Raw genomic sequence first — 24,432 nt, 5'->3', positions numbered from 1 at the left:
GCTGGTGGCGAACCTCTCCCGCGTCCCTGCCTCTGCGACCTAATGGCACAGGCAGTCTGCATGGGAAACGGTCTGTGGGACCTGGCCCCCACTGTTAGGGCGGCCTGAGGAGACTGAGGGCCAGCTGGGTCCTGGGGGCCTGGCTCCCTCAGCGATGACAGCAGCTGGACAGGGTCTGAGGACCTGGCCCTGAGGGAGCCACCAACTGAGAACTGCCTCTTCAGCCAGGCCTGGGCACTGGCGGGAGGACCCAGACTGGGTGCTGGACGAACACTCCAGGGCAGGGTAACTGCCCACCCCCCCCACAGGACCCCCTTCTCTTAGCCAGGCCTGGACCCTGAAGGGTGAAAGTTGTGCCTTGGGACCCTTCCCTTTCTTGTCAGAACAGAGAGTAACATTTGTTTGGTGGAGATTTGTAGGAACATCGTTACCTGACTTTGACCTGATCTCAAGAACAGAGGATCTGACACCAAGAAGCTTCCAACAACTAAGCACGCCCCTCCCTCACCTATCCTATAAAAGGGCTTTGTTGAAAGCTTTCAGAGAGTTTGGGGTGTTTTTAAAGGCATGAGCCACCTATCTCCTTGCACGGCCCTGCAGTAACCCTTTCTCTGTTCCAAACTCTGACATTTTGGTATTGTGTGGCCTCACTGTGCGTCGGCACACGGACTTGCGTTTTGGTAACAGGGGGAGTGTTAGCTGCTCCAGAATTTCCATATAGGAGAAGCTAAGGGAGCAGTCAGACTGGACTCAAGGCTTCATTTATATAGTAAGGACATTGTTATTACTTAGATTTTAATTTACAAATAAATAAAAATAGCAGTTTTCCTTAAGTGCTTTTAGTCACATGTTGACCATCTTAAAGACCGTTATTATTTTTTATTATTGCTGCCTACTATTGTTTTACTTGCAGTAGTTAAGGTGAAGGCTAACGAAGATTAATGGGGATTTATCAAGTCTCCATTTGCCCCACCAGCCCTTCAGAAGGTGACAACTTCCTATGGCTGTATCTCTCTGGAAAGGATAGGACTACTCTGAGTTCTACCCTATTTCCCCCAGTTCTTTCTCACGTTAAGGGCTGTACCACCTTTCCTGCAGCGGATTGCCCATTCTGACATTTCTCTGTTGCCAAGTGGCTTCGTCCAGGGGCGGACCTCTCTATTCTCCGAAAAGTGGATTGTAGCACCCTGACTTTCCCCCCCTCATCTCCTGGTGGTTTCTCCTAGGATCCAGCCTTGGTACATAAAACGTTTGTCCTTCTCCCTTGGTGACATTTTTCTTTCTGGCCCTCCACTTTCCTGGTGGTTTCTCCAAGCAGGTAATTGCTCTCTGCACGGTGCTGATTCCTGAGGGGCAATTTAGGTTTTCTAAACCTAACATGGAGCTCGGGACCCCATCTCCAATACCTTCCTCCTCCCGGAGGCCCACCTAGACCAGGGCCACACTCCCACATGCTCTGTGGCAACCCCTGCCTCGCTCTAAATACCCGCAGGAGGCCTATTCCTTCCCTGTACGGAATGGATACGCTTCCAAGATGGCGGCCCGCACGCAGAAGAACACTGGGTGCAGCCATGTTCTCTGCCCAACAGCGCCTCTCAGGGAAACTGCGCAAGGTCCCTAACAAAGTCTCTTCGTCGTGTGACTGTTGGCGGAATGCGGCTTCCAGGGTAATTCAGGGCATGCGCAAAACCAACGGTCCGTAGGGTGCTAGAGGCCCGACTGGAAGCGGAAGTGGCTCTCGGAGGCGTTTTTGCTGCTTGTGTCAGGAGCATCCTCACACTTTAATTCCGAGAGGTCTCTGAGGTGATTTTGGTTGGTCTTGATTAGGAATTCTGTGGGGTCAATGATGGAAGGCTTGTCCGTGGAGTTAGTGATGGTGGTTTTGGGATTCAGTGGTGGGGGTTGGGGTCTGTGGCGTCGGTTGTTGGGTGTCAGAGAGAGGTCAGTGATGGGGTCCTGGGCAATGGTGAATATCTTTGAGATGAGTGATTGGGATTTGGGGGCCCAGTGATGGCAGTCTGTGGTCAGTGATAGAGCCTCGGGCGTCAGCATGGGGAATCTATGGGGTCTGTGATGAGCTTGCTTTTTAAATACTCACAAGCATTTTCTTTATTGCTCCCATTTCAGTGTATGGGTTTTTGTTTTTTGAATTTCAGTTTATTTTTTCTTTGACCCATGAATTATTTAGAAGGGCATTCTCTATTTCAAATAATGCCTCTGGGTGACGCTCGAGTGTAAAAATTGCTTATGGCCCAGTTCAGGGTCAGTTTTCATAAATGTCACATCTATTACATAAAAACAATTGTGTTCTTTATTCATTGTATTGTATTGTTTCATATAGATTGCATTATACATATTATTTTGTCTGCTTAATTAATTACCGAGAAAGGTAAACTCACACTGGAAAGGTTAGTTATCCACTTGCCCTTCCTTCAGCCAGTTTCTGCTTTATATATTTGGAACTATTATTAGGAACAGTTATGTGTATTTTCAATAATAGATATAACTAAATAACTCAAAAGATATTATAGTAATTTAAGCACCCACCAGCAATTTATAAAAGAGCTCATTTTCCAAAATGCTTTCCAGCATTTTAAAAAAAGATTTTACAGTTCTGAGGGAAAATTATGTCTGATTGGTCTAATGCACTTTCCCGTCAGTAATGTTGGCATCTTTTTGGTTAATTGCCATCTAAATTTACTTTTCTGTGAATTTTCATGTCCTTTGTCTTTTTTTCCCCCTGGGCTTTTAATTTTTTTCCATTTGATTGCTAGATTTTTTTTTTTTTTTAACATTAGGGATAACCTGTCATCACATATTGAAAATTTTTTATATATATATCTTCATTTTTATTTTTAAGCTGTATTTTAACATATAATTAGGAAATATCTAATCAGAAATATTTGTTTTTTCTTTTATAGTTTCTGGGTTTTCTCTCATGTACAATAAGATCCCTCTGACTCCACCAGAATGTTATACAAACGTATACTCCTAAAATTTGTTTTAATATTCTTTGAGATTTTTAAAATACATATACTTAAAGTATTTACTCATGTTGGAATTCAGTCTAATGTATAGTGTGCAATGGGGATCTAGTTTGTTTTGTTCCAGGTGGAAGGCCAGTTATGTCAGCACCATTTATGCAATGAATGTCTTGTGTACACTCAATTGAATGTCACTTTTGTCACATACATAAATCAGTATTGTCTGGTCTGTTGTTTTACTTGCTTTGATTATATTGTTTTTTATATTAACTTTTAATATCTAATAGTGCATAGTAATTGCTAATATTTATTGCATGCTTCTTGTATTCCAGGGAGGTGTTGAGTACTTTGTAAGCATCATCTCATTTCATTTTCGTAACTCTATGAGGTAGGCACTTTCATTCTCATTTTTGAAACTAAAGCTAAAAATAACTTATTCATTTTCTCGTAGCCAAAAAGTAGCAGAGCTGCAATTCAAATCTTCAGTAATGTTACTCCATATCTCATGTTTTTTCCCATATTTTACCATGACTAATAACCTATCACAGGTTTTGTTAAACTTCATGTTCTCCACAGCACTGGTTCTCAAAGTATGGTTCCTGGAACAGTAGCATTAGCATCACCTGGGTACTAGTTAGAAATGCAGACTCTTGGGCCCTGCTATGATCTTAATGTTTGTTCCCCCCAAATTCATATGTTGAAATTCTAACACCCAAAAGTATGGTATTAGAAGTTGGGGCCTTTGGGGGATGATTAGGTCATGAAAGTAGAACCCTGATGAATAGGATTAGTGCTCTTATAAAAGATACTCCACAGAGCTTCATAGCCCCTTCCACCATGTGAAGACACAGCTAGAAGGTGCTGGCTATGAACCAGGAAGAGAGCCTTCATCAAAACGTGATCATGCTGGCACCTTGATCTTGGACTTCCTAGCTTCCAGAACTGTGAGCAATAAATTTCCATTGTTTATAAGCTACCCAGTCTGTGGTATTTTGTTAGAGCAACCCGAATAGTCTGAGACAGGCCCTACCCTAGACCTACTGAATCACAAACTGTGGGAGTGTGGGGCTTTTAAACTATATTTTAACAAACCCTCCAGGTGATTCAAATGCACACTCAATCTTGAGAACCACTGTCCTGTGGTGTCTAGCTCAGGAAACTACACCTTGGAGTTCACTGGAAATGTTTATGTGATGACTGACCATGTGGACATTATCTTTCCAGGGAGCCCCTGGGTCAGATCTTCCTCCAGACTCCACCTCACCTCTCCTTAGCAGCTCTGCTTGAGTCTACAGATGTCCGCCAAACTTTAGGCTCCTGAGAGAATAAAAGTTGAGACCCAGCATGACCATGCCAGCTAATTGGACCTCTCACCAGAAATCCCTGGGCCTGGCTCCAGAGGAACATGACAGCTCATGTGAGGTGAGGAGGAGGAATTCCAGGGGGTGGGAATTCATTCTGGGAGAAGTTTGATCTTTACAACAAAGTTTTGTGCAAAGATGATATCTAAAATTATTCCCAATGTTGTTTTTGGTGTTTGTTTTATTTTGTTTACCATATTAACCTTGATGTCTAAACCCATCAATGACAGTAAAAGAACTGAAAATTATGAACATAGGTTCAGAAATCAAATGTATTAACTACTCACAGCAAAACAATGTTCAAAAATAATCTAGAAAAATAACATCTCAATTTAAAATCTAGATGAAATGGGTGAACTTCTAGGAACATACTAAATTTCCCATCAAATCTTTAATTACCGTTTACCACATTTTCACTTGTAGGTGTTAAGATTTTTACTTAAAAAATTCTACTTTTAATAAAATTAGGATTGCACCTTTGGAGAGATTTGTTTGCATTGATTTTATTCTGCTTTTGGAATGTTAACTTTGTGTATGTGTGCAAATTTTATGTTTAATATTTCTGAATGTTACAAAGTCACTTGAAAAGAATGTTTCCAGATATAGACATTGTTATCAATAAACTATGTAGTTAGGAGGTTTTTACAATGTAGCTTATTTTTTCCTCTTTATCTCCTGGAGCTGAGAGATATTATTTAAGGTTTCCCACCATGAATATATTTCTATCTGTATTGCCTATAGTTTCTGTTTATAAATTTTGATGCTATGTAATTTGGTACAGTGATAGTAATGACGTCTCAAGTTCATTTTGGATTGTGTCCTTGTCCTGTTTAATATTTTTTCTCTAGAATTCAGCTCTGTCTGATATTAAGATGGAGGCTTTTATTTCCTTTTTGTTGGCATATCCAAATATGCCTTTTGCTTATCCTTTTACTGTCAGCCTTTGGAGTCCTTGTGCATTTCTCTGTACAGCAGTGGAAAGATGCTTTTTATGTTACACTTCTGATGTGGATGTTTCTTTTATGTATCTTTCACTGTATACTCTGTATTTTTTGCTTTTGTTTCTGTGTCATTCTGGTAATTAGGAGGGTTTAGATTCTTTTTTGTTTGGTTAGTTCTCTTAGTGTCACCTTTATCGCATTAACTTTTTGAACTAAATCTTTTACTCTTTTAGACAATATCTATTAAATTTGTACTGTGAATAATGATAAGAGTTCTATACTAGTACTTCAAGGATTCTTTTGTTTGTTGGATATTTTTATTAAACTCTATTTTTTTTTTCTATTTTACTTTAAAAGTCCTTATTTCCATTTCATGTTGCTTACTTGTCTTAATCTGCTCTTGCCCCTTTTTGTGTTTTCATAGAATGTTTTTATTGCTTTCAGAGAGACCTTCATTTCTGTGCTTTTTCTTTCTTTTTTACTTCTTTACTGAGTTCTGCCATTTTTTTTCAAAAATTTAAATAACCATTTTCTTAACCTGTTTTTCCATTATTTCTCCTTTGGACTCTTATATCCCTATTTATTTCATTAAGTAGGTGATTGCTTTAGTGAATTCCTTGAATTCATGGTGAATGTGTTTTCTTTTATTGTGTGGCAATTTATTTCTAGCATGTTTCTTTTAATCTCTCTCTTTTTTTTTCATTCTTTTTGCTTATAGTATCTTTGTACGTTAGGAGATTTTTATTGTTATCTTTGAGTAAGAAGGTTTTTCCTGGACAGATTGTTTATAAGAACCTCATTTGGTGTGGAGTCAAAGCTACGAATATGACATCTTCTTGACTCCCCATTTAATTATTGATGACATAGGGTTTAGGGGCCAGGGTTTTGGTGTGAGTAGGTTGTGAATATGCAAGTGTATAAAAGAGAAAAATCAGAGCATAAGTATTTTTTTCCAGTATATAAGGAACATTTTCAAAGAAATGACAATGTTCTAAGCCCCATAAACAGAATCAACACATCACAAAGAAGCAAACTGTAATCTCTGAACATAGTTAAATGAAGAAATAAAAAAGATAGCTTTCAAGCATCATAATTTTAGACATTAAAGACCACAAGTATCTTTAATACTTATCTTTAATACTTTCTTTATCCTGTCCTTCCTGCATGCTCATTCCCTACCCTGAGTTCAGTGACCTGCTCTGTATATTCAACTCCTGAATCATCATCTCCATACTAGCTCTCTATCCACCTGCCTAGTGTCCATCCTTGTATATGTCTTATCACTTAAATCTCAGTATGTACAAAATATATTATTTCTTATCTTTTTCCCCCAGCCCCCTCCTCTAGTCCTTAAATTCATCTGTGACCTCAGAATCTACAGCAACACAAAACTGATAACTGAGAGTTATCTGAGTCCTTTTTTCTCACCTTCACACTCGGTATCACTTTTACCTCCTTAATAATTAGTATCAATCTCTTCTATAGCCTTACTACAGCCTTACTTTAGATAAGTAAGAAATTTGTATTCTCTCACCTGAATTGTGCAGTGGTTCTCGTGACTTATTTTCTGGTCTTGCCCATTTCAAAATGCTCTGTTATGAGAATAAACTTTCTTCAGTATATTTTTTCAATGTTTTATTTATTTTGAAATAATTATAGATTCAAAGGGCTTGCAGAATATAGTACAGAGAATTCTCCCATAAATTCCAATTTATTGTGATGCATGATTCTTTTTATTCATTGCTGAATCCAATTTGGCAGTATTTCATTTAGGATGTTTGCATCTAAGTTCACAAGAGATATTGGTCTGTAGTTTTCTTTTTGGTACTGTCTTTATAGTGTTTTGGTATCAGGGTAATAATACTGGCCCCCAAAAATTAGTTGGGAAGTGTTTCCTCTTCTTTTAATTTCTGGATGGGATTGTGTAAAAATGAGACTAACTCTTCTTTAAAAGTTTAGTAGAATTCTCTAGTAAAACTATCTCGGGACTTCCCTGGTGATCCAGTGGTTAAGACTGTGTCCACTTCAAGGGGCACGGGTTCGATCCCTGGTTGGGGAACTAGGATCCTGCATGCTACATGATGCGGCAAAAAAAAAAAAAAACCTATCTGGGCCTGGAGACTTTTTTTTCCAGGAGCTTTTAACTTATTATTTTAATTTAATTTAATGGTTTATGGGATTATCAACTTATGTATTTTATAATGTTGAGTTTTGGTAGTTGTGGTTTTTGAGGAATCGGTCCATTTCTTCTAAGTTGCTGACTCTATTAACGTAGAATTTTTGTATTCCCTTATTTTTCTTTTAATGGCTGCCAGATCTGTAACGATATTCATTCCTGACATTGGTGATTTGTATCTTTTTATCTTTGTCAGTCTGGTTGACTACTAGGTCAGTCAGCAAGATTTATCAATTTTATTGATTTTTTTCAAAATAACTATGTTGTGTTTTATTGATTTTTCTCTAGTTTTTTTTTTTATTTTGTTTTCAATTTCCTTGATACCTGCTTTCTATTATTTTCTTCTTTCTGCTTGCTTTGGGTTTATTTTGCTTTTCTTTTTCTAGTTTCTTGAGGTAGGAATTTAGATTATTGATTTGAGACCTTTCCCCTTTCCTTTTTTAAAAAATTGATGTGTAATTGATGTATAACATATTATTTTCAGGTATGCAACATTATTCAATATTTGTATATATTGTGAAATGATCACCATGATAAATCTAGTTATCATTCATCACTACACATAGTTACAAATATTTTCTCTTGTGTTGAGAACCTTCAAGATCTCTCTTAGCAACTTTCAAATATACAATCCAGTATTAACTATAGTTATAGTTACCATGCTGTGCATTATGTCCCCATGACTTATTTTATACCTGGAAGTTTATACTTTTGACCACCTTCACCCATTTTACCCACCACCCGCCCCCTGCCTCTGGCAATCACCAGTCTATTCTCTGTATCTATGATTTCAGTTGCTGGATTTTTTACATTCCACATAAAGTGAGATCATACGGTATTTGTCCTTCTTTGTCTGACTTATTTCACTCAGCATAATGCCCTCAAGGTCCATCCATGCTGTAGAGAATGGCAAGATTTCCGTCTTTTTTATGGCTGAATAATGTTCCAGTGCATATATAAATACCCATTTTCTTTATCCATTCACCCATCATTGGACACTTAGGTCGCTTTCATGTCTTGGCCATTGTGGATAATGCTGCAGTGAAAGTGGGGGTGTGTATATCTATTCAAGTTAACGTTTTCATTTCCTTTGGATAAATACTTAGAAATGGAATTGCTGGATCATATGGCAGTTCTATTTTTAATTTCTTGAAGAGCTTCCATGGTATTTTCCATAGTGGTTGCACCAATTTACATTCTTCCAATAGTGCACAAGGATTCCCTTTTCTCCACATCTTTGCCAGCACTTGTTATTTCTTGGGTTTGTGTGTGTGTGTGTGTTTTTTTTTTTTTTTTTTACATTCTGACAGGTGTAAGGTGATATCTCATTGTGAATTTGACTTGTATTACCCTGATCATTAGTGATGTTGAGCAAGTTTTCGTGTATCTTTTGGCAATCTGTATATTTTCTTTGGAAAAATGTCTTATTCAGATTCTCTGCCCATTTTTTACTTGGATCGTTTGTTTCCCCTTTTCTATAAATTTCCCTTTCAGCATCCCACAAATTTTGATACAGTGTATTTTCACTTTCTTTCAGTTCTGTGTATTTTCTAGATTTCTTTTGAGGATTCCTCTTTGACTTATAGGTTATTTAGAAGTGTGTTGATTAACTTCCGGATATTTCCAGACTTTCCAGATAGCTTTTGTTACTGTTTTCTAATATAATTCCTTTGGAGATTTTTCTGTTGTCTTTCTGTTATTGAGTTTTAGTTTGATTCCATTTTTTCAGAGAACATACTTCATATTATTTCATTTCTTTCCAGTTGAGATTTATTTCACAGCCTAGGGTATGGTCTGTCTTGGTCATTGTTCTATGGATGCTTGAAAAGAATGTGTATTCTGCTGTTGTTGGTTGGAGTATTCTATAAATGTTGATTAGATCCTGTTGTTTGTTTTTCTATATCATTGATAATACCCTGTCTATTATTTCTATAATTTGCTGAATATGGGCTGTTCAGGTCCCTATAAATCCCTTTTTTAAGTGTTTGACCCCAGGTGGAAATAGCCATTCCTTCAATTATGCATTCCCAGATTAGATTTTTTTAATATGGAAGATCATGTTTTTTAAAAAACATTTTACTATGAAAAAAATGTAAATGTGTTCAAGAGTAAAGAGAATAGTATAAGGGGCCCTTGTATCTATTGTACTTATCACTCAGCTTTATTAGTGAACAACATTCTGTGATTCTTATATTATCTAAAACTACCCTCCTCCCCAGCTGCTGGATTTTTTAAAAGTAAATCCCCAAAACCATTTTATCTGTGACTACTTTGATGTATATCTCTAAGAGACGAGAATTCTTTTTTTCTTCCTTTTTGTTTGACATAACCATTAAGCCATTACCACACCTAAAGCATAATATCAATAATTCCTAGGTATCATCTGATACCCAGTTATTATTTGAATTTGAAACATGCCACAAATATCTTTTTAATGTTGGTTTGCTTTAATTAAGAGCCAGACACGGTCCACAAGTTGCATTTGGTTAGTATGACTCTGAAGTCTCTTTTAATAAAGAAAAGATTCTCCTCCAAATTTTTTCTGTTATAATTTATTTTTTGAAGAAACAGGTCATTTGCTGTCTTCTGGATTGAGCTCATGTTTTGGTCTTGATATTGTTCAACATATTCCTCTATACTTCATATTACCTATGAATGATTTGTTGGATCTGGAGGCTTAATGAGATTCGGGTTGTATTTTTCTTTATATTTGGTAAAAGTACTTAATGGGTGGTATGAAATTAATTACTATATCATGTCAGGAGGCACATAATACATGGTTATCTCTCTTTTTGTGATGTTAAAATTGATGAGTGGATGCCAGTGTTACTAGCTGACTCATCCATTTTAAACTTCTCTTCAGCCTTTCACCTGAAACAGTTGAGCAACCCTTAATGATTATTGTCTAAACCCATTATTTCATTAGGAGTTATGAGATGATGCTATTCTAATTCTATCCTAACTTCTTCATTTATTAGCCAGAAATCACTTTGTAAGGAACTGTTCCTTATCATTTATTTGGTTATTCTGCAATACAGATCTTATACAAAAAAATGTTTAATATAAATCTGACTACCTTAATTACCTTTACTTAAAGTGGAAAATTCATACTTGTTCTATGAGCAAACTGTTTTTCCCATAACCACCTTCCTGGCTTGTCATGGAGACTTCTCTTCATTTACATAGAGCTATTTGCTATTCTCCAAACTCATCATGTATTTTCCTATATCCATACCTTTGCTTGTCTTTTCTGGGAAATGACCTTCCTCACGCCCCCCCATTCTGTGTTATACTTCTCATCTTCCAACTTAAATTCCTCAACTAATAATAAACTTACACCCCCATGTAGAATGTATTTTTCCTTTTTGGGGACCTCAGTGTGTTCCACATAGAGATTTACTTTTTGACACTTTAGTGAACTTGTGTTTTCTTTTTCTTTTCTTTTAAAACATAGGTCTTGTTTATTTTCCAAGTCTTTTAAGTTGCTAGAAGGTTAGAAACATAAATAATTCATATCTGTGTTCCCAAGGCTAGCATAATGGCTGGTCCTAAATTGCTCAGAAATTGTATCACAGGTCATTCATCCAGTTGCTAGAAGACTACAAGAGAGCCTATTTCAATCTTCAGTTTTGAAAAACGAGTAATTGACTGACCATAGTATAGAACAATAGCAGAAATTCTTTACTGGATTTCTTTCTTCCATAAAATATTATGTAAAACTAGATATTTAATATACACCCTATATGCAATACTATTTTTTAAAAGTTCCTGGATTACACAGCTGTATGCACTTGTCAAAACTTCAAATAGTACTCTGAGGATTTGTGCATTTCATTGTATGTAAAGCTTGCCTAAAAAAGGTAAAAAAATGTTATACTCTACTTAATGATTTGCATTCTGAAGTATTTAGGAGGAAGTGTACTGGCATCTATAGTTTACTTTGAAATGCACAAAAAAGTAAGATGCATTCATGAATGGGTAAAAGGATGGGTAAATGTGTGGTAAAACAAGTAGAGTAAATGTTAGGGATAGATTCTAAGTGGTGGTTATATAGGTTTTCACTATACAATTATTTAAAATTTTCTGTATGTTTGTAAAATTTCATAATAGAATGTTAGGGAAATGGGGGGTGAGTTTTTAAAAAGAGGAGGTAAATTAATAACAACAAAACCTAAGTTCCATATTCCTAAATATAGTCCCTCCATCCCCCAAGACTAACTATTCATGCTGAACAGGAATGTGCCCTTACAGGGATCAGTGTCCTTCAGGGATGTGGCTGTAGATTTCAGCAGAGAGGAGTGGCAGCAGCTAGACCTTGATCAGAAAAACCTGTACCGGGATGTGATGCTGGAGACCTATAGCCACCTGCTCTCAGTAGGTAAGCACAGTTACCTGAGTGTCTGAAAGAAGGGCCCCACTGAGAGTGTTTTTACTCTCAGTTGCTGAATGCTGTGAGACACCTGACCTATATGATGGTTTTGTCCTTGATTTGTCCAGGCTTCTTTATCCCTTTTGGGCACTCTGAATTTTACAGTTGACCCTTGAACAACACAAGGGTTAGGGGTGCAGACCCGGCACAGTTGAAAATTCACATACAACTTTTGACTTGCCAAACACTTAACTCCTAATAGTCTAGTGTTGACTGAAAGGCTTACCAATAACATAAATAGTCAATTAACGTATATTTTGTGTGTTATATGTATTATATACTGTATTCTTACAATAAAGTAAGCTAGAGAAAAGAAAATGTTATTAAGTAAATCATAAGGAAGAGAAAATACATTTACTGTACTGTATTTATCAATACTGTAAGTTTATGTCATCTATTTATAAGGTGAATCGTCTGTCAATGCCTACATCAATATTGTCTTAAATGATACAAAACACTGTAGATGTTATATATATTACAACACTACACATCAAAAATGAAAAGGTAATGTGAAAAAGAAATTCGTATTTATTTATAGGTGTAATGAATGATTCATGTATTGATAATGAAGAAGTAGCAATATGATTGCTTTATGGTAGCCTAGTGTAATTGATATGATGGTTTCATGGTAGCCTAGCCTATACACTAATGAATAAAGTGTTATAAAATTTTTATGGCATACAGTATTATAGTCAGATTCATAATGCAGTATTGGAAACATTGTTAAATTAAGAAAAAACCACTTAACTGTGATGATAGGCTGATACCCAATTTCTCCAATTACAGAGAGGCATACTGTACAATAATGCAGTTCTTGGAAAACAACGTTATAAAACAGTAAGAAAAATAACACATTATTAATTTTATATTAAATGTCACTCACCTTATGCCTATGTAAGGATAGGCTGTCCACCTCAATATAAGTCTTGTACATGATGTTCTAAGTGATGAATACTTAGTCAATGATGATGACGATGACACACAAACTCCTCATACAGTTCTTGCCATACAGTTATTAGATTTTCACAGGAAGACACATGTATACACAACAGATAAGTTTATTAATTGTACAGCATGATGATTCTTTACTGCTTTTTAAGTGGAAGTGGATCATCATGAAGGTCTTCATCCTTGTTGTCTTCACATTGAATGGGCTGAGGAGGAGAAGGAAGAGGAGGAGTTGGTTTTGCTGTCTCGGGGATGGCAGAGGTGGAAGAAGTGGGGGAGGTGGAAGAGGGGAGGCAGGAGATACAGGCACACTCGGTGTAACATTACGGAAATACATCATAATTTCTAACTTTTTTGCTTTCTCATTTCTCTAAAAATATTTCTATACCATACCAATTCTTCTTCCACCATTTGCTTTAATTTCAGTGCCCATATCATAGAAAGGTCCATGTGGTAAAAGAAGTCAAAAGCAGTCTTAAGTAAATCTGAACCCTTCTGCCAGACTGTCTAATGTCAATTTTGTTTTCTGGCGCTGCTTCTATGTTTTCTTTCGAATCATCTGGCATTGGTTCGAAAGCCCTCAAATTCATCAAGCCTCTGCTGTGATGTCTATTAGCTTTTGAATTTCTCCAAGATAATCCTCCACACACTCACCCCCACCTTTTTTGCCTTATTCACAAGGTCTTTCTTGATTTCCCTTACTTGCTCTGTTGTAAATCCTATGCAGTCATGCACAACATCTGGACACAGTTTTTCTGGCAGGAATTTATTGTTTCAGGCTTGATGGCTTTCATGGCTTTTTCTATAACAACGATGGCATCGTCAGTGGTGTAATCCTTCCAGCCTTTTATGATGGTCTCTGTATCAAGTTTCTCTTCCACAGTGTTGACAATCCTTTCCATAGATTACCATGTGTAATAAGCCTTAATGGTCTTTGTGACCCCCTGATCTAGGGGCTGAATTAGAGATGTTGTGTTTGGGGGCAGGTAGACCATTTTGATGCCTTTGGTGTTGAACTCATGGGGTTCTGGGTGACCAGCGACATTGTCCAATATCAAAAGGCAGTCCCTTACTGGCTGGGTACTTACTGACTCCAGGGACAAAGCATCAATGGAACCAATTCAGAAAGAAAGTTCTTGTTGTTCAGGCCTTCTTGTTTTACAACCAAAAGACTGGCAGCTGGTGTTTATCTTTTCCTTTCAAGGCTTAGGGGTTAGCAGCTTTATAGATAAGGGTTGTCCTAATCATAAACTTGACTGCACTTGCACAAAACAGGGGAGTTAGTTAGGATTTAGGTTCCTGTCCTGGTGCTCACTTCTCTTCCTTAGTCCTTTGTGGCATTTTTTCCAGAATATGGCACTTTCATCTGCATTAAAAACCAGTTCAGGCAGATATCTTTTTTTCCTGAATGATTTTCTTAATGGCATCTAGGAACTTATCTGCTGCCTTTTGGTCATCAGAAACTGCTTCTCCTGTTATCTCTTTTTAAAGTCAAACCTCTTTCTAAAATTATCAAACCATCCTTTACTGGCATTAAATCCTCTAGCTTTAAGCCCTTCACCTTCCTTTTGCTTTAAGTTACCATATAATGACTTTGCTTTTTCTCAAATCATATTAGAATCTATAGGTATGCTTTTTTTTTAAATTTTTATTTATTTATTTGGCTGTGCCAGGTCTTAGTTGCGGCACGCAGGATCTTCGTTGTGGCATGCGGGATCTTTAGTTGCACATGAACTCTTAGTTGCGGCATGTGGGATCTAGTTCCCTGACCAGGGATCGAACCCAGGCCCCCTGCATTGGGAGCGTGGAGTCTTAGCCACTGGATCACCAGCAAAGTCCTGGTATGCTTTTCTTATAACAATCCTGTACCCACATAAAAACTACATTTTTAATACAAGATAAAAAAAAATGTTTCTCAGAAAGTGCATGGTGGGAATTCCCTGGCAGTCCAGTGGTTAGGACTCCATTCTCTCACTGCTGAGGGCCCGGATTCAGTCCTCCCTAGTTGGGGAACTAGGATCCCACAAGCCATGTGGTGTGGCCAAAAAAAAAAAAAAAAAAAAGATGCAGGGTTTTTGTGTCTGCTGGTATATGCTTCATGAATTTCTTTTTTCTTTTTTTTTTTTTTTTTACAGTGGTTTTTACACTGAATTCATTTATGTTGAAATGGCTGGCAACAACAGCTGCAGACCTCAATCAAGCAATTCAGCTTTTTCTTGTAATGTCATGACTTTTCTCTGTTCTTGGGAGCATTTCTAGCATCACTAGTGGCACTTAGTATGTTAGTATGGGTCCCATGATGTTATTCAAGGTTTATAGTATTGCAAGGAACATGAAAAATATGTGAGAACCCAGAGAGATTACTTTTTACTGCTATACACAATTTACTGGAGAGAGGGACTGCTCATGAGGCAATGATTAGGACATTTTAAGTGGATATTTACAGCACTTGAGCTCACTGCAATAGCAATAGGAGGTGGCTACAAAATTCATGACATACCTAACTTTTTAAAAACATTTTTTGATATTTCTAGGTTATGAAGTTTGTCTGAGTTTTTTCAAATTGTCACAGATCTCCAAAAGATTTTCCAATATTTTCAGTAAAATCCATTTATAATCCATGGTTCAAAGCCCTGTTGTTCAAGGGTTAACTGTACTCTGTTCTCAGAGATACACTGTTACTTTCCTGTAGAACAAAGCCTCATTGAACAAGACTATTGATTGGGCTCTGTAACACAATTAGCTGGACCCAGACCTTTTATCATTTCTCATGAACAGGGCATCAAGTTCCTGAAACAGAGGTTTTCATGTTGGAGCAAGGAAAGGAGCCATGGGCATTGCAGGGTGAGAGCCCACATCAGAGCTGTCCAGGTGAGTGAGTGTGACCCAGACTGATGGGAGACAGGGAAGTAAATCTCAGCCATCTTGAGAAAGACTGGCATCTTTGAAATGCTATTAAGATGACTCTTCTGGAAGGTTCTGTTTTTTTGTGTTATTTGAGGACCCTTGATATCGGCCTCTCAAATAACTAAATGCCTTCTATAAAAATGCCTTTGTCGTTTCTAACTGTCTTCTTCCTTGGCTTTTTGGCGTCTGGATCACATGCCAATCTGCCTCAATAAATATTTTCTTTTTTTCTTGGTTATGCTCCTTTTCTCTAACATTCTTTTTTCTTTCTGCCTTCCGCATTGTCCGAGATTCATTCTTTATGTATTCAGCTATTCATGGATTTGCTTTCTTTAAAAGTTACTATATGTCACACACTCCCACTCCTGCTAGTCCTCTTTCATTTCTTTCTTTCTCATTGTGAGATGCTGTGGAACTTTATCTCCAATCATGCGCTCTTCCTTTTTTCTCCATAGTCACTGACTTAAGATTTCTCACTTTCCCATTCCCCATGTCTTTCATCCAACTGATGACTTAGGGGTCACTGTGGCTTAACCTTTAGGAGTACCTTTCTGACTTCCTTCCAAGGTTGCTTGAGACTTCACACTGACTGGGGGCTCTCTGCCTGGTTGGCTGACTTTTGAAATTGCTTTATTTCTGTACTTCACATGATGAGGTTTGAGTTTAATCATGTCTTCATTCAGGACACACTATCATCATCAGTATGGGTAAGGATTCTCTATTATTTTATTTTTTCGATTTATTCATTATTCCTTCTTTTCCCCATACTCATCTCACTTCCCATCATAGGCAATTGTTTTATATGATAGAAACATATTTTTAAGTTCATATTTAAAGTGACTTGGGGTATGTATTATTAGTTTATATAAATATTATTGTGCTATATATCTTGTTCTTTGCCTTTTTTCACTTCCTGGCACAGTGCATTGAGTTCATAAAGTTTATTTTCTAAATAAACTGAATTGTATCCCAGAATGTTTCCTATCACCACTATCACCAAGTCTTCTCAGCCAGTGATTCACCCTCACCCTTTCACTGTGTTCAACCTGGATGAACCATATGACCCTCTACTCTTGCCTCTGCTAGCTGCTCTTTGAGCTAAAATCATCTCATTCTCCTTTGAGAAGGAGAGTTTGGGTTTCAAACCTCACAGAGAATTTCTGAAAAACTTCTTTCTACGTTGAGAGGAAAGGTGATGCTACAAGTGACGTTTTATTGTATTTTATTCTAGAAGAATTGTGGCAGATTGATGACCAGATAGAGAGCTATCAACAAAGAGAAAACAAATCTTTAAGAGATGTTGCTTTCATCAAGAAAATATTGACTATAAAGAGGGATTATGAATATAAGGACAGAAAAATAATTCATGTGAGCCAAAACATTCCTTCCCCAGAGAGACCTCATCAATGTGACTTATATGGAAGTGCTTTAAGCCATAATTTAGATTTACACGGTCATAATAGAAACAGTGGATCAAAGAACATTAATAAGATTACTGAATATGGTAAAATTTCTTCCTGTACTAAACATGAGTGTACTCCAACAGGAGAGAAATTATGGGGCCATAATCAATGTGGAAAAATCCTCAGCTTTAAACAAGTACCCTGTCAACATCAGAAAAGTCATACTGGGGCAAAATCTTATAAATGTGCTGAATTTGGAAATATCTTCACCCAGAAGTCACAACTCAAGGTACATCTGAAAGTGCATACGGGAGAAAAACTGTATGTATGTATTGACTGTGGGAAGGCTTTTGTACAGAAGCCAGAATTCATTACACATCAGAGGACTCATACTAGAGAGAAGCCTTATAAGTGCAGTGAATGTGGGAAAGCCTTTTTCCAAGTATCTTCTCTTTTCAGGCATCAGAGAATTCATACTGGAGAAAAACTCTATGAATGCAGTGAATGTGGGAAAGGCTTCTCTTATAACTCAGATCTTAGTATACATCAGAAAATTCATACTGGAGAGAGACACCATGAGTGCAGTGATTGTGGCAAAGCATTCACACAGAAGTCCACACTCAAGATGCATCAGAAAATTCATACAGGCGAGAGATCCTATATATGTATTGAATGTGGACAGGCCTTCATCCAGAAGACACACTTGATTGCACACCGAAGAATTCATACTGGAGAAAAACCATATGAATGCAGTAACTGTGGGAAGTCCTTCATTTCTAAGTCACAACTGCAGGTACATCAACGAACTCACACAAGAATGAAACCGTCTATATGCAACGAATATGGGAAGGTTTTCAACAATAGTTCCAACCTCAATACACATAAGAAAGTACAAACGAGAGAGAAATCTTCCATATGTACTGAGTGTGGTAAGGCCTTTACGTACAGGTCAGAGTTGATTATACATCAGAGAATTCACACCGGAGAGAAACCTTATGAATGCAGTGATTGTGGAAAAGCCTTCACTCAGAAGTCAGCACTCACAGTGCATCAGAGAATTCATACAGGAGAAAAATCATATATATGCATGAAATGTGGGCTAGCCTTCATCCAGAAGGCACACTTGATTGCCCATCAAATAATTCATACAGGAGAGAAACCTTATAAATGTGGTCATTGTGGGAAATCCTTTACTTCCAAGTCACAACTCCATGTGCATAAACGAATTCACACAGGAGAGAAACCCTATATGTGCACTAAATGTGGGAAGGCATTTACCAACAGGTCAAATCTCATTACCCATCAGAAAACTCATACAGGAGAGAAATCCTATATATGTCCTAAATGTGGCAAGGCCTTCACACAAAGGTCAGACTTGATTACACATCAGAGAATTCATACTGGGGAGAAACCTTATGAATGCAGTACCTGTGGAAAAGCCTTCACCCAGAAGTCACACCTCAATATACACCAGAAAATTCACACTGGAGAGAGACAGTATGAATGCCATGAATGTGGGAAAGCCTTCAACCAGAAATCAATACTCATTGTGCATCAGAAAATTCATACAGGAGAGAAACCCTATGTGTGCACTGAGTGTGGAAGAGCCTTCATCCGGAAGTCAAACTTTATTACTCATCAGAGAATTCATACTGGGGAGAAACCTTATGAATGCAATGATTGTGGGAAATCCTTCACCTCCAAATCTCAGCTCCTGGTGCATCAACCAATTCACACAGGAGAAAAACCATATGTGTGTGCTGTATGTGGGAAAGCCTTTAGTGGCAGGTCAAATCTCAGTAAACATCAGAAAACTCATACTGGAGAAAAGCCATACATCTGTTCTGAATGTGGGAAGACCTTCAGACAAAAGTCAGAACTGATTATACATCATAGGATTCATACTGGAGAGAAACCTTATGAATGCAGTGACTGTGGTAAATCGTTCACTAAGAAATCACAGCTCCAAGTGCATCAACGAATTCACACAGGAGAGAAGCCTTATGTGTGTGCTGAGTGTGGGAAGGCCTTCACTGACAGATCAAATTTGAACAAACACCAGACAACGCACACTGGAGACAAACCCTATAAGTGTGTAGTCTGTGGGAAAGGCTTCGTTCAGAAATCAGTTCTCAGCGTGCATCAGAGTATTCACACTTGAGAGAAACATTCTGAGAAAACCTCAGTGAGATCAGATTTTATTTTACATTATGGAATTCGTGCAACAGAAAAATATGCATATTATCGTAACTAGAAATGCTCCATCAGAGTGTCACACATTACTATACAGAAGAGGACCTCTGAAAGGACCCTGAATGGGAGGACCCCTTCCCATATTGTCACCAGCCTCAGTAAACCTTGGGACATTCATACTGAGAAGGAACTTTGTCAATTCAATACATTAGAAGAAGCCTTCTCATGAAAACTGTAATGGAACACTGTTACCAGATTCTGCACTGGAAACATTATGTGAAGTCATGTTAATGATAATCCTGTTTACTGTGGAATAGGTAACATGCCAACAAGTTGAATGGTAGAACAGCATAATATACACGATAACGATAAACCCTAAGTTCTGTGAGATGTTTGTTGCAGAACACATTGCCTAACAGAATTTTGTGTCATTCTTCTGTTGAATCAAACATGGTCTGCGTATCTAATCCCCCATTGCATATTTTTATCAAGAAAGGGATGCCACAATAAAAAAAATTATGTATACAGATATAAACCTCAGAGTGTATGTTGACTCCCCCATTATGCTCTAGCACCATGAATGGTAACCCCCCCTTATTAGCCACCAGTAGAGTGTTTTCAACTTTCATACAGCACATTGTCTTCTGACCCCTAAATTGCATTATGACTGCCTATTCGTGCTACCATTATCTCCCAGACTTACCCTTAATTAGCCCCCAGTATAGTGTCCTGTGAGCTCCCATTACCTTCAGGAAAGCTTCTGAAGTAAGAATGTTCAGGCACCTCAGTCAACTCTTCACCTTAGTCTCTCTTTTGTTTTTATAGTTTTATAGTGCTTCCAGCTCATTTGCCTTCCTTAATGACTTGACCTTTATAATGACAATAATGAATCAATAACTCATTAAAACAAACCCCAACATACCTTCACTGTGTTCTCTCTACCCACCTTCATTCCATGCACTCCTCAAGGACCTTCTCCCCCATGTGCCTCAAACACATCAGGTTAGGTCCTGCCTCAGGGCCTTTGCATTTGCAGTGCCCTCTTCAAAGAGCACAGTTCCTCATTATATCTGTGTGGTTTACTCCTTCTTGTCTTTCTTCCAATGGCATATCTTCACAGAGGCCTGCCCTGCCCTTCCCTGCCTGCCTGGCTTAAAATTCCATCACCCTCCGCTTCCTCCTTTATCCTCTCCATAGCACTTATTACCATGATGCCCTGTATATTTCACTTATTTGTCTATGGTTCCCACTCTAGAATGTTTTTCCCCGTTTTGTTCACTGTTGTGAACCTAGACCCATGCCTGACATAAAACAGTCCTTCTATGAGTGCACGTTGTGGAGTGTTGACCCTGCTCATCCCATGACTTCCCTTTGATCCTTTCTGTATTGCAGCATAAGATGCTCCGATGGGGAGGACCAACTTGTCTAAAACACACAAGGCTTTTTCACCCCCAGTCTTTACCTGGGCTGTGCCTCCTTCCTGTTCTAAAAGTTGTAACATCATTGTAAACCTTTTGCTCTGATGCCAGCCCATTTAAAGAAAGGACTGAGGCACAGGAAATCAGTCCCACATAGATGGGACTTGATGCTTGATGTTTCAGGATTCCCTTCAATGATTCTTAAATACCACAGTCAGCTCCAAAATGATCACAAAAGAGCCCACTCACTCTGCCCGAGCATGCACAGTCCTGCCTTACCCCAATTGCACCTTGATGGGGCACCCCGTAAGCTGACCTACAGACCTGCTTATCATGCCCTGACAGGTATGCCCAAAGCTAATAATATGGAGAGGCCAAGAGCAGAGAAGGGTTGACCTTCCTTAGAAGTTAGGTGTGCAACCTAAGACTGGGGCAGCAGTGGTCTCACAGATGCATGCAGAGGGTCTGATTGACAGCTCAGCTGCTGGGTGGCCAAATGAACCAGCAAAATGGTTCCTTCAGGTCAGTCCATTGGCAACGCTGAGAGTGGAAAACAGTTGGGTTGTACAGAAATGTTCTCACCTTTGTGAATAGCAGCATGAGGGTTGAGAATGGGGACAGAACCTGGTTAAGGGGACAGGTCTAAGGATTTTCCTGTAATCCCCTCACCCAAATTGGGCAGTGATTAGTGACATATCAGATTACTGCACCTTAAATCCATGTCTAATCCATCATTAGCTCCCCTTTATCTCACCCCTTCACAGTATCTGATGAGCCACTGTACACCCTTCTCTATGTTAGAACAGTATCTAGTGACCACCCACTACCCCCTTTTACCTCATTCAGCACTGCTTCTGGGGCTTCGCGCAATGTTTTATGACCCACCATTTCCCCCCAACTTAGGACAGTGTTTGCTGATCCCGCAGGAGAGTGTCTGGAGATCTCTCCATTACCCCCTTCTTAACCCACCCCAGCACAATGTCTGGACACCCTCCATTATCCCCCTTTGACTTTACTCCATCACTGTGTTTGTCACCTCTTATTACAGGAAATAGTATCTGGAGATATTCTCATTACCTCTTCCAGTTACCTCCAGCATAATGTGTATTACTTCACCCCATTTGTGAAACAGTCTGCTAACCTCCATACTCCCCGTTTATTCCCACTTTCACCTAACTAGTAACTGATGACCACTTATTACAATCCTCAGAGTAGGAAACCATGATATACCCCACCTAATCCAACTTTTAACATTATCTCCTGATTCTTTCATTACACCTCTATCAGCATGGCTTGTGTTTCCCTCCATTTGTTGTCCATCACAATGATGGTGACCAGTTATCTTCCATTACTCCACGTAGCAGTGTTTGTAACCATCCCCAACACAGTATGTGGTGACGCCCCCGATACTCTCTCTGAACACTGGTGTGTGCCATTAACCTGCTTCCCTCTCCCCAGATAAGGGCAATGACTGATAAGGCACCATAAACTTCACATTAGCTATCTCTGTAGGACCCCCATTAACAACCGGCACAAAGTCTGTTGGTGCCCATTACCCACTAATACAGATCTGTGACTCTTCCATTAAATCCAGGTAATATCTGCTATTTCCCTATTGGCCACCAGTAACACAGTGTCTACTGATTCCGCGTTGCCCACATTGCTTCATGAAGCCACTTAGTGTGGCTACTGCAAGTCCCCCAGTGTTGCTTCTCCAAGTCCCCACTGTTTGCCTGGACAGGAACCCTGGTGGATGGAGAAGGGATGAGGATAGGGTCCTAGCCTCATAGACACCCTCCAGGGAATTGTTGGTCTGGAGTAGGCTGGGAAGGATCTGGGAGACCCAGGAGATCACAAACAGCTTCCCATTTACTACGTGAGGAGTGAAACAAGCAGAAGAGTGAAAGCTGTCGACATGGATTAAAATCCAGGTGCCAACCCTGACGCCCAGTAACCTCCCCCGAGCCTCAGTTGCCTCACCTGTAAAATAGAGTCATGGAGGATGAAGTGACTTAATATGGGTCACTTGAGGGGAGTAGGGCTAGTGGAGACCAATGAGAGGGTCCCTGTTGTTAATGATATTACTAGTTATAAGTTGACACAAGACCAACCTCTGTATGGCTGTACCAAAACCTCACAGAGGGAAATGTATGTTATTTTATTGTAAATTACTTTCAATTATTTCTCTTTTATATTTACTGTGACATAATATTATAGTACTGAGATATTTTTAAAGTCAGATTTATTGAGGTATAATTTACACACAGTAATAGTCACCCTTAAAAGTGTACAGTTCTGAGAGTTTTGACAAATGTGTACAATCATGTAATCAACACCACAACCAAGAGAACAGTTCCTTCACTCCCCTAAATTCCCTCCTATACCTTTTTAATCAATCTCTCTATCCACTCCCAACCCCTCGAAATCGCTGATCTGTTTCCTGTTTCTATAGTTTTGCCTTTTTCACCTGTCATATAAATGTGTGTGTATCCATATATATGTAAAAATGTGTCTCCTTTGGAGTCTGACTTCTTTCATTTAGTGTATTTGAGATTCATCCATATGGTTGTATGAGATACAAATGGAAATATGCTGATGAAAAGACATTCAACATAATTAGTCATCAGGAAAATGCAAATTAAAACCATAATGACATACCACTACACACTTATCAGAATGGCAATAAATAACATAGTACAAAAGTTGGCAAGGATGTAAAGCAATAGACACTTTCATGCATTGCTGATGGGAATGATTTACAATGGTATCTCCACTCTGGACAAAAGTTTCACAAGTTCTTATAAAGTTAACTACATACTTATCCTATGACCCAGCAATCCCACTTCTAGGTATTTATCCTGGAGAAATGAGAAATTATGTATGTACTCGAATGTTCACAGAAACTGCATTCATAATCACCAAAAGATTGGAAACAACCCAAATGTCCATCAGTGGGTGAATAACTAAACACAATGTAGTACATCTATACAGTGGAATACTACTCAGCCATAAAAAGGCTGATTTATGACACTAGAGAAAGGAATGATTCATTGACACAAGCTACAACATGGATGAATCTCAAAAGTATTATGTTTTACAGTGTGATAAATTATGTTTGATAAGACTTTTTATTAGAAATTAGATTATAAATATACATAATTAGATTTGTACATTAGTTATAATTTTATACTGCATATTATATACTATAATAATATTGTATATTTGTAATATAGTACACTGTAATACCATTTATTATTGTATATTCCTTATTACAATAAAAATGTTTATTTTATATGAATGTAATATGTACTGTATGATTATATATTGGAGTATGTAATTTTTTCTATTTTGTATATCAATCTTTCACATAAAATTTCAGTTATTTGTATTTTCACATGTTTACATTTAATGTTTATAGTGTAAAGTTATAACTATAATAAAAGGGGCCATAGGGTCTGAAGAACCTGCAGTTGTAGCTGGTCAACGTTTTTACTATCTGTCAACACGCCCATTCTGGCTGTTCTTAACATGGTTGAAGCTTGTTTCTCTTTGGGCCCTTGCCTGGCTGTGTTCTCTGAGAGCACTCTGCTTCCCCAGTGTCCATGTAGTTTGCTGTCCTCTCCTGTTTGGAGAGTTCACACATACACACACCATTGTATATGAAGTAACACA

General features: G+C 38.2%; 1 protein-coding gene across 9 annotated transcripts; it reads left to right on the top strand.

Moving 5' to 3' along the window:
• Positions 1–1,714: 1,714 nt before the first annotated feature.
• Positions 1,715–23,924, top strand: ZNF585A (zinc finger protein 585A). 9 transcript variants are annotated; one of them, XM_068528477.1, is made up of 6 exons: positions 1,715–1,803; positions 3,317–3,372; positions 4,209–4,406; positions 11,714–11,840; positions 15,618–15,710; positions 17,293–23,924. In XM_068528477.1, the coding sequence occupies exons 3-6, from the start codon at positions 4,329–4,331 to the stop codon at positions 19,308–19,310; spliced, it is 2,316 nt and encodes a 771-aa protein (XP_068384578.1). In that variant the 5' UTR covers positions 1,715–1,803; positions 3,317–3,372; positions 4,209–4,328; the 3' UTR covers positions 19,311–23,924. The 9 variants fall into 9 exon arrangements, with proteins under 9 accessions (XP_068384578.1, XP_068384570.1, XP_068384572.1 ...); XM_068528469.1 differs by having other exon boundaries at positions 16,978–23,924; XM_068528471.1 differs by having other exon boundaries at positions 11,698–11,840; positions 16,978–23,924.
• The last annotated feature ends 508 nt before the right edge of the window (positions 23,925–24,432 follow it).

This window comes from Eschrichtius robustus, chromosome 19 (genome assembly GCF_028021215.1).
Source record: "Eschrichtius robustus isolate mEscRob2 chromosome 19, mEscRob2.pri, whole genome shotgun sequence".
NCBI classification, from domain to species: domain Eukaryota; kingdom Metazoa; phylum Chordata; class Mammalia; order Artiodactyla; family Eschrichtiidae; genus Eschrichtius; species Eschrichtius robustus.
This window is presented reverse-complemented; position numbering and strand designations above follow the sequence as displayed.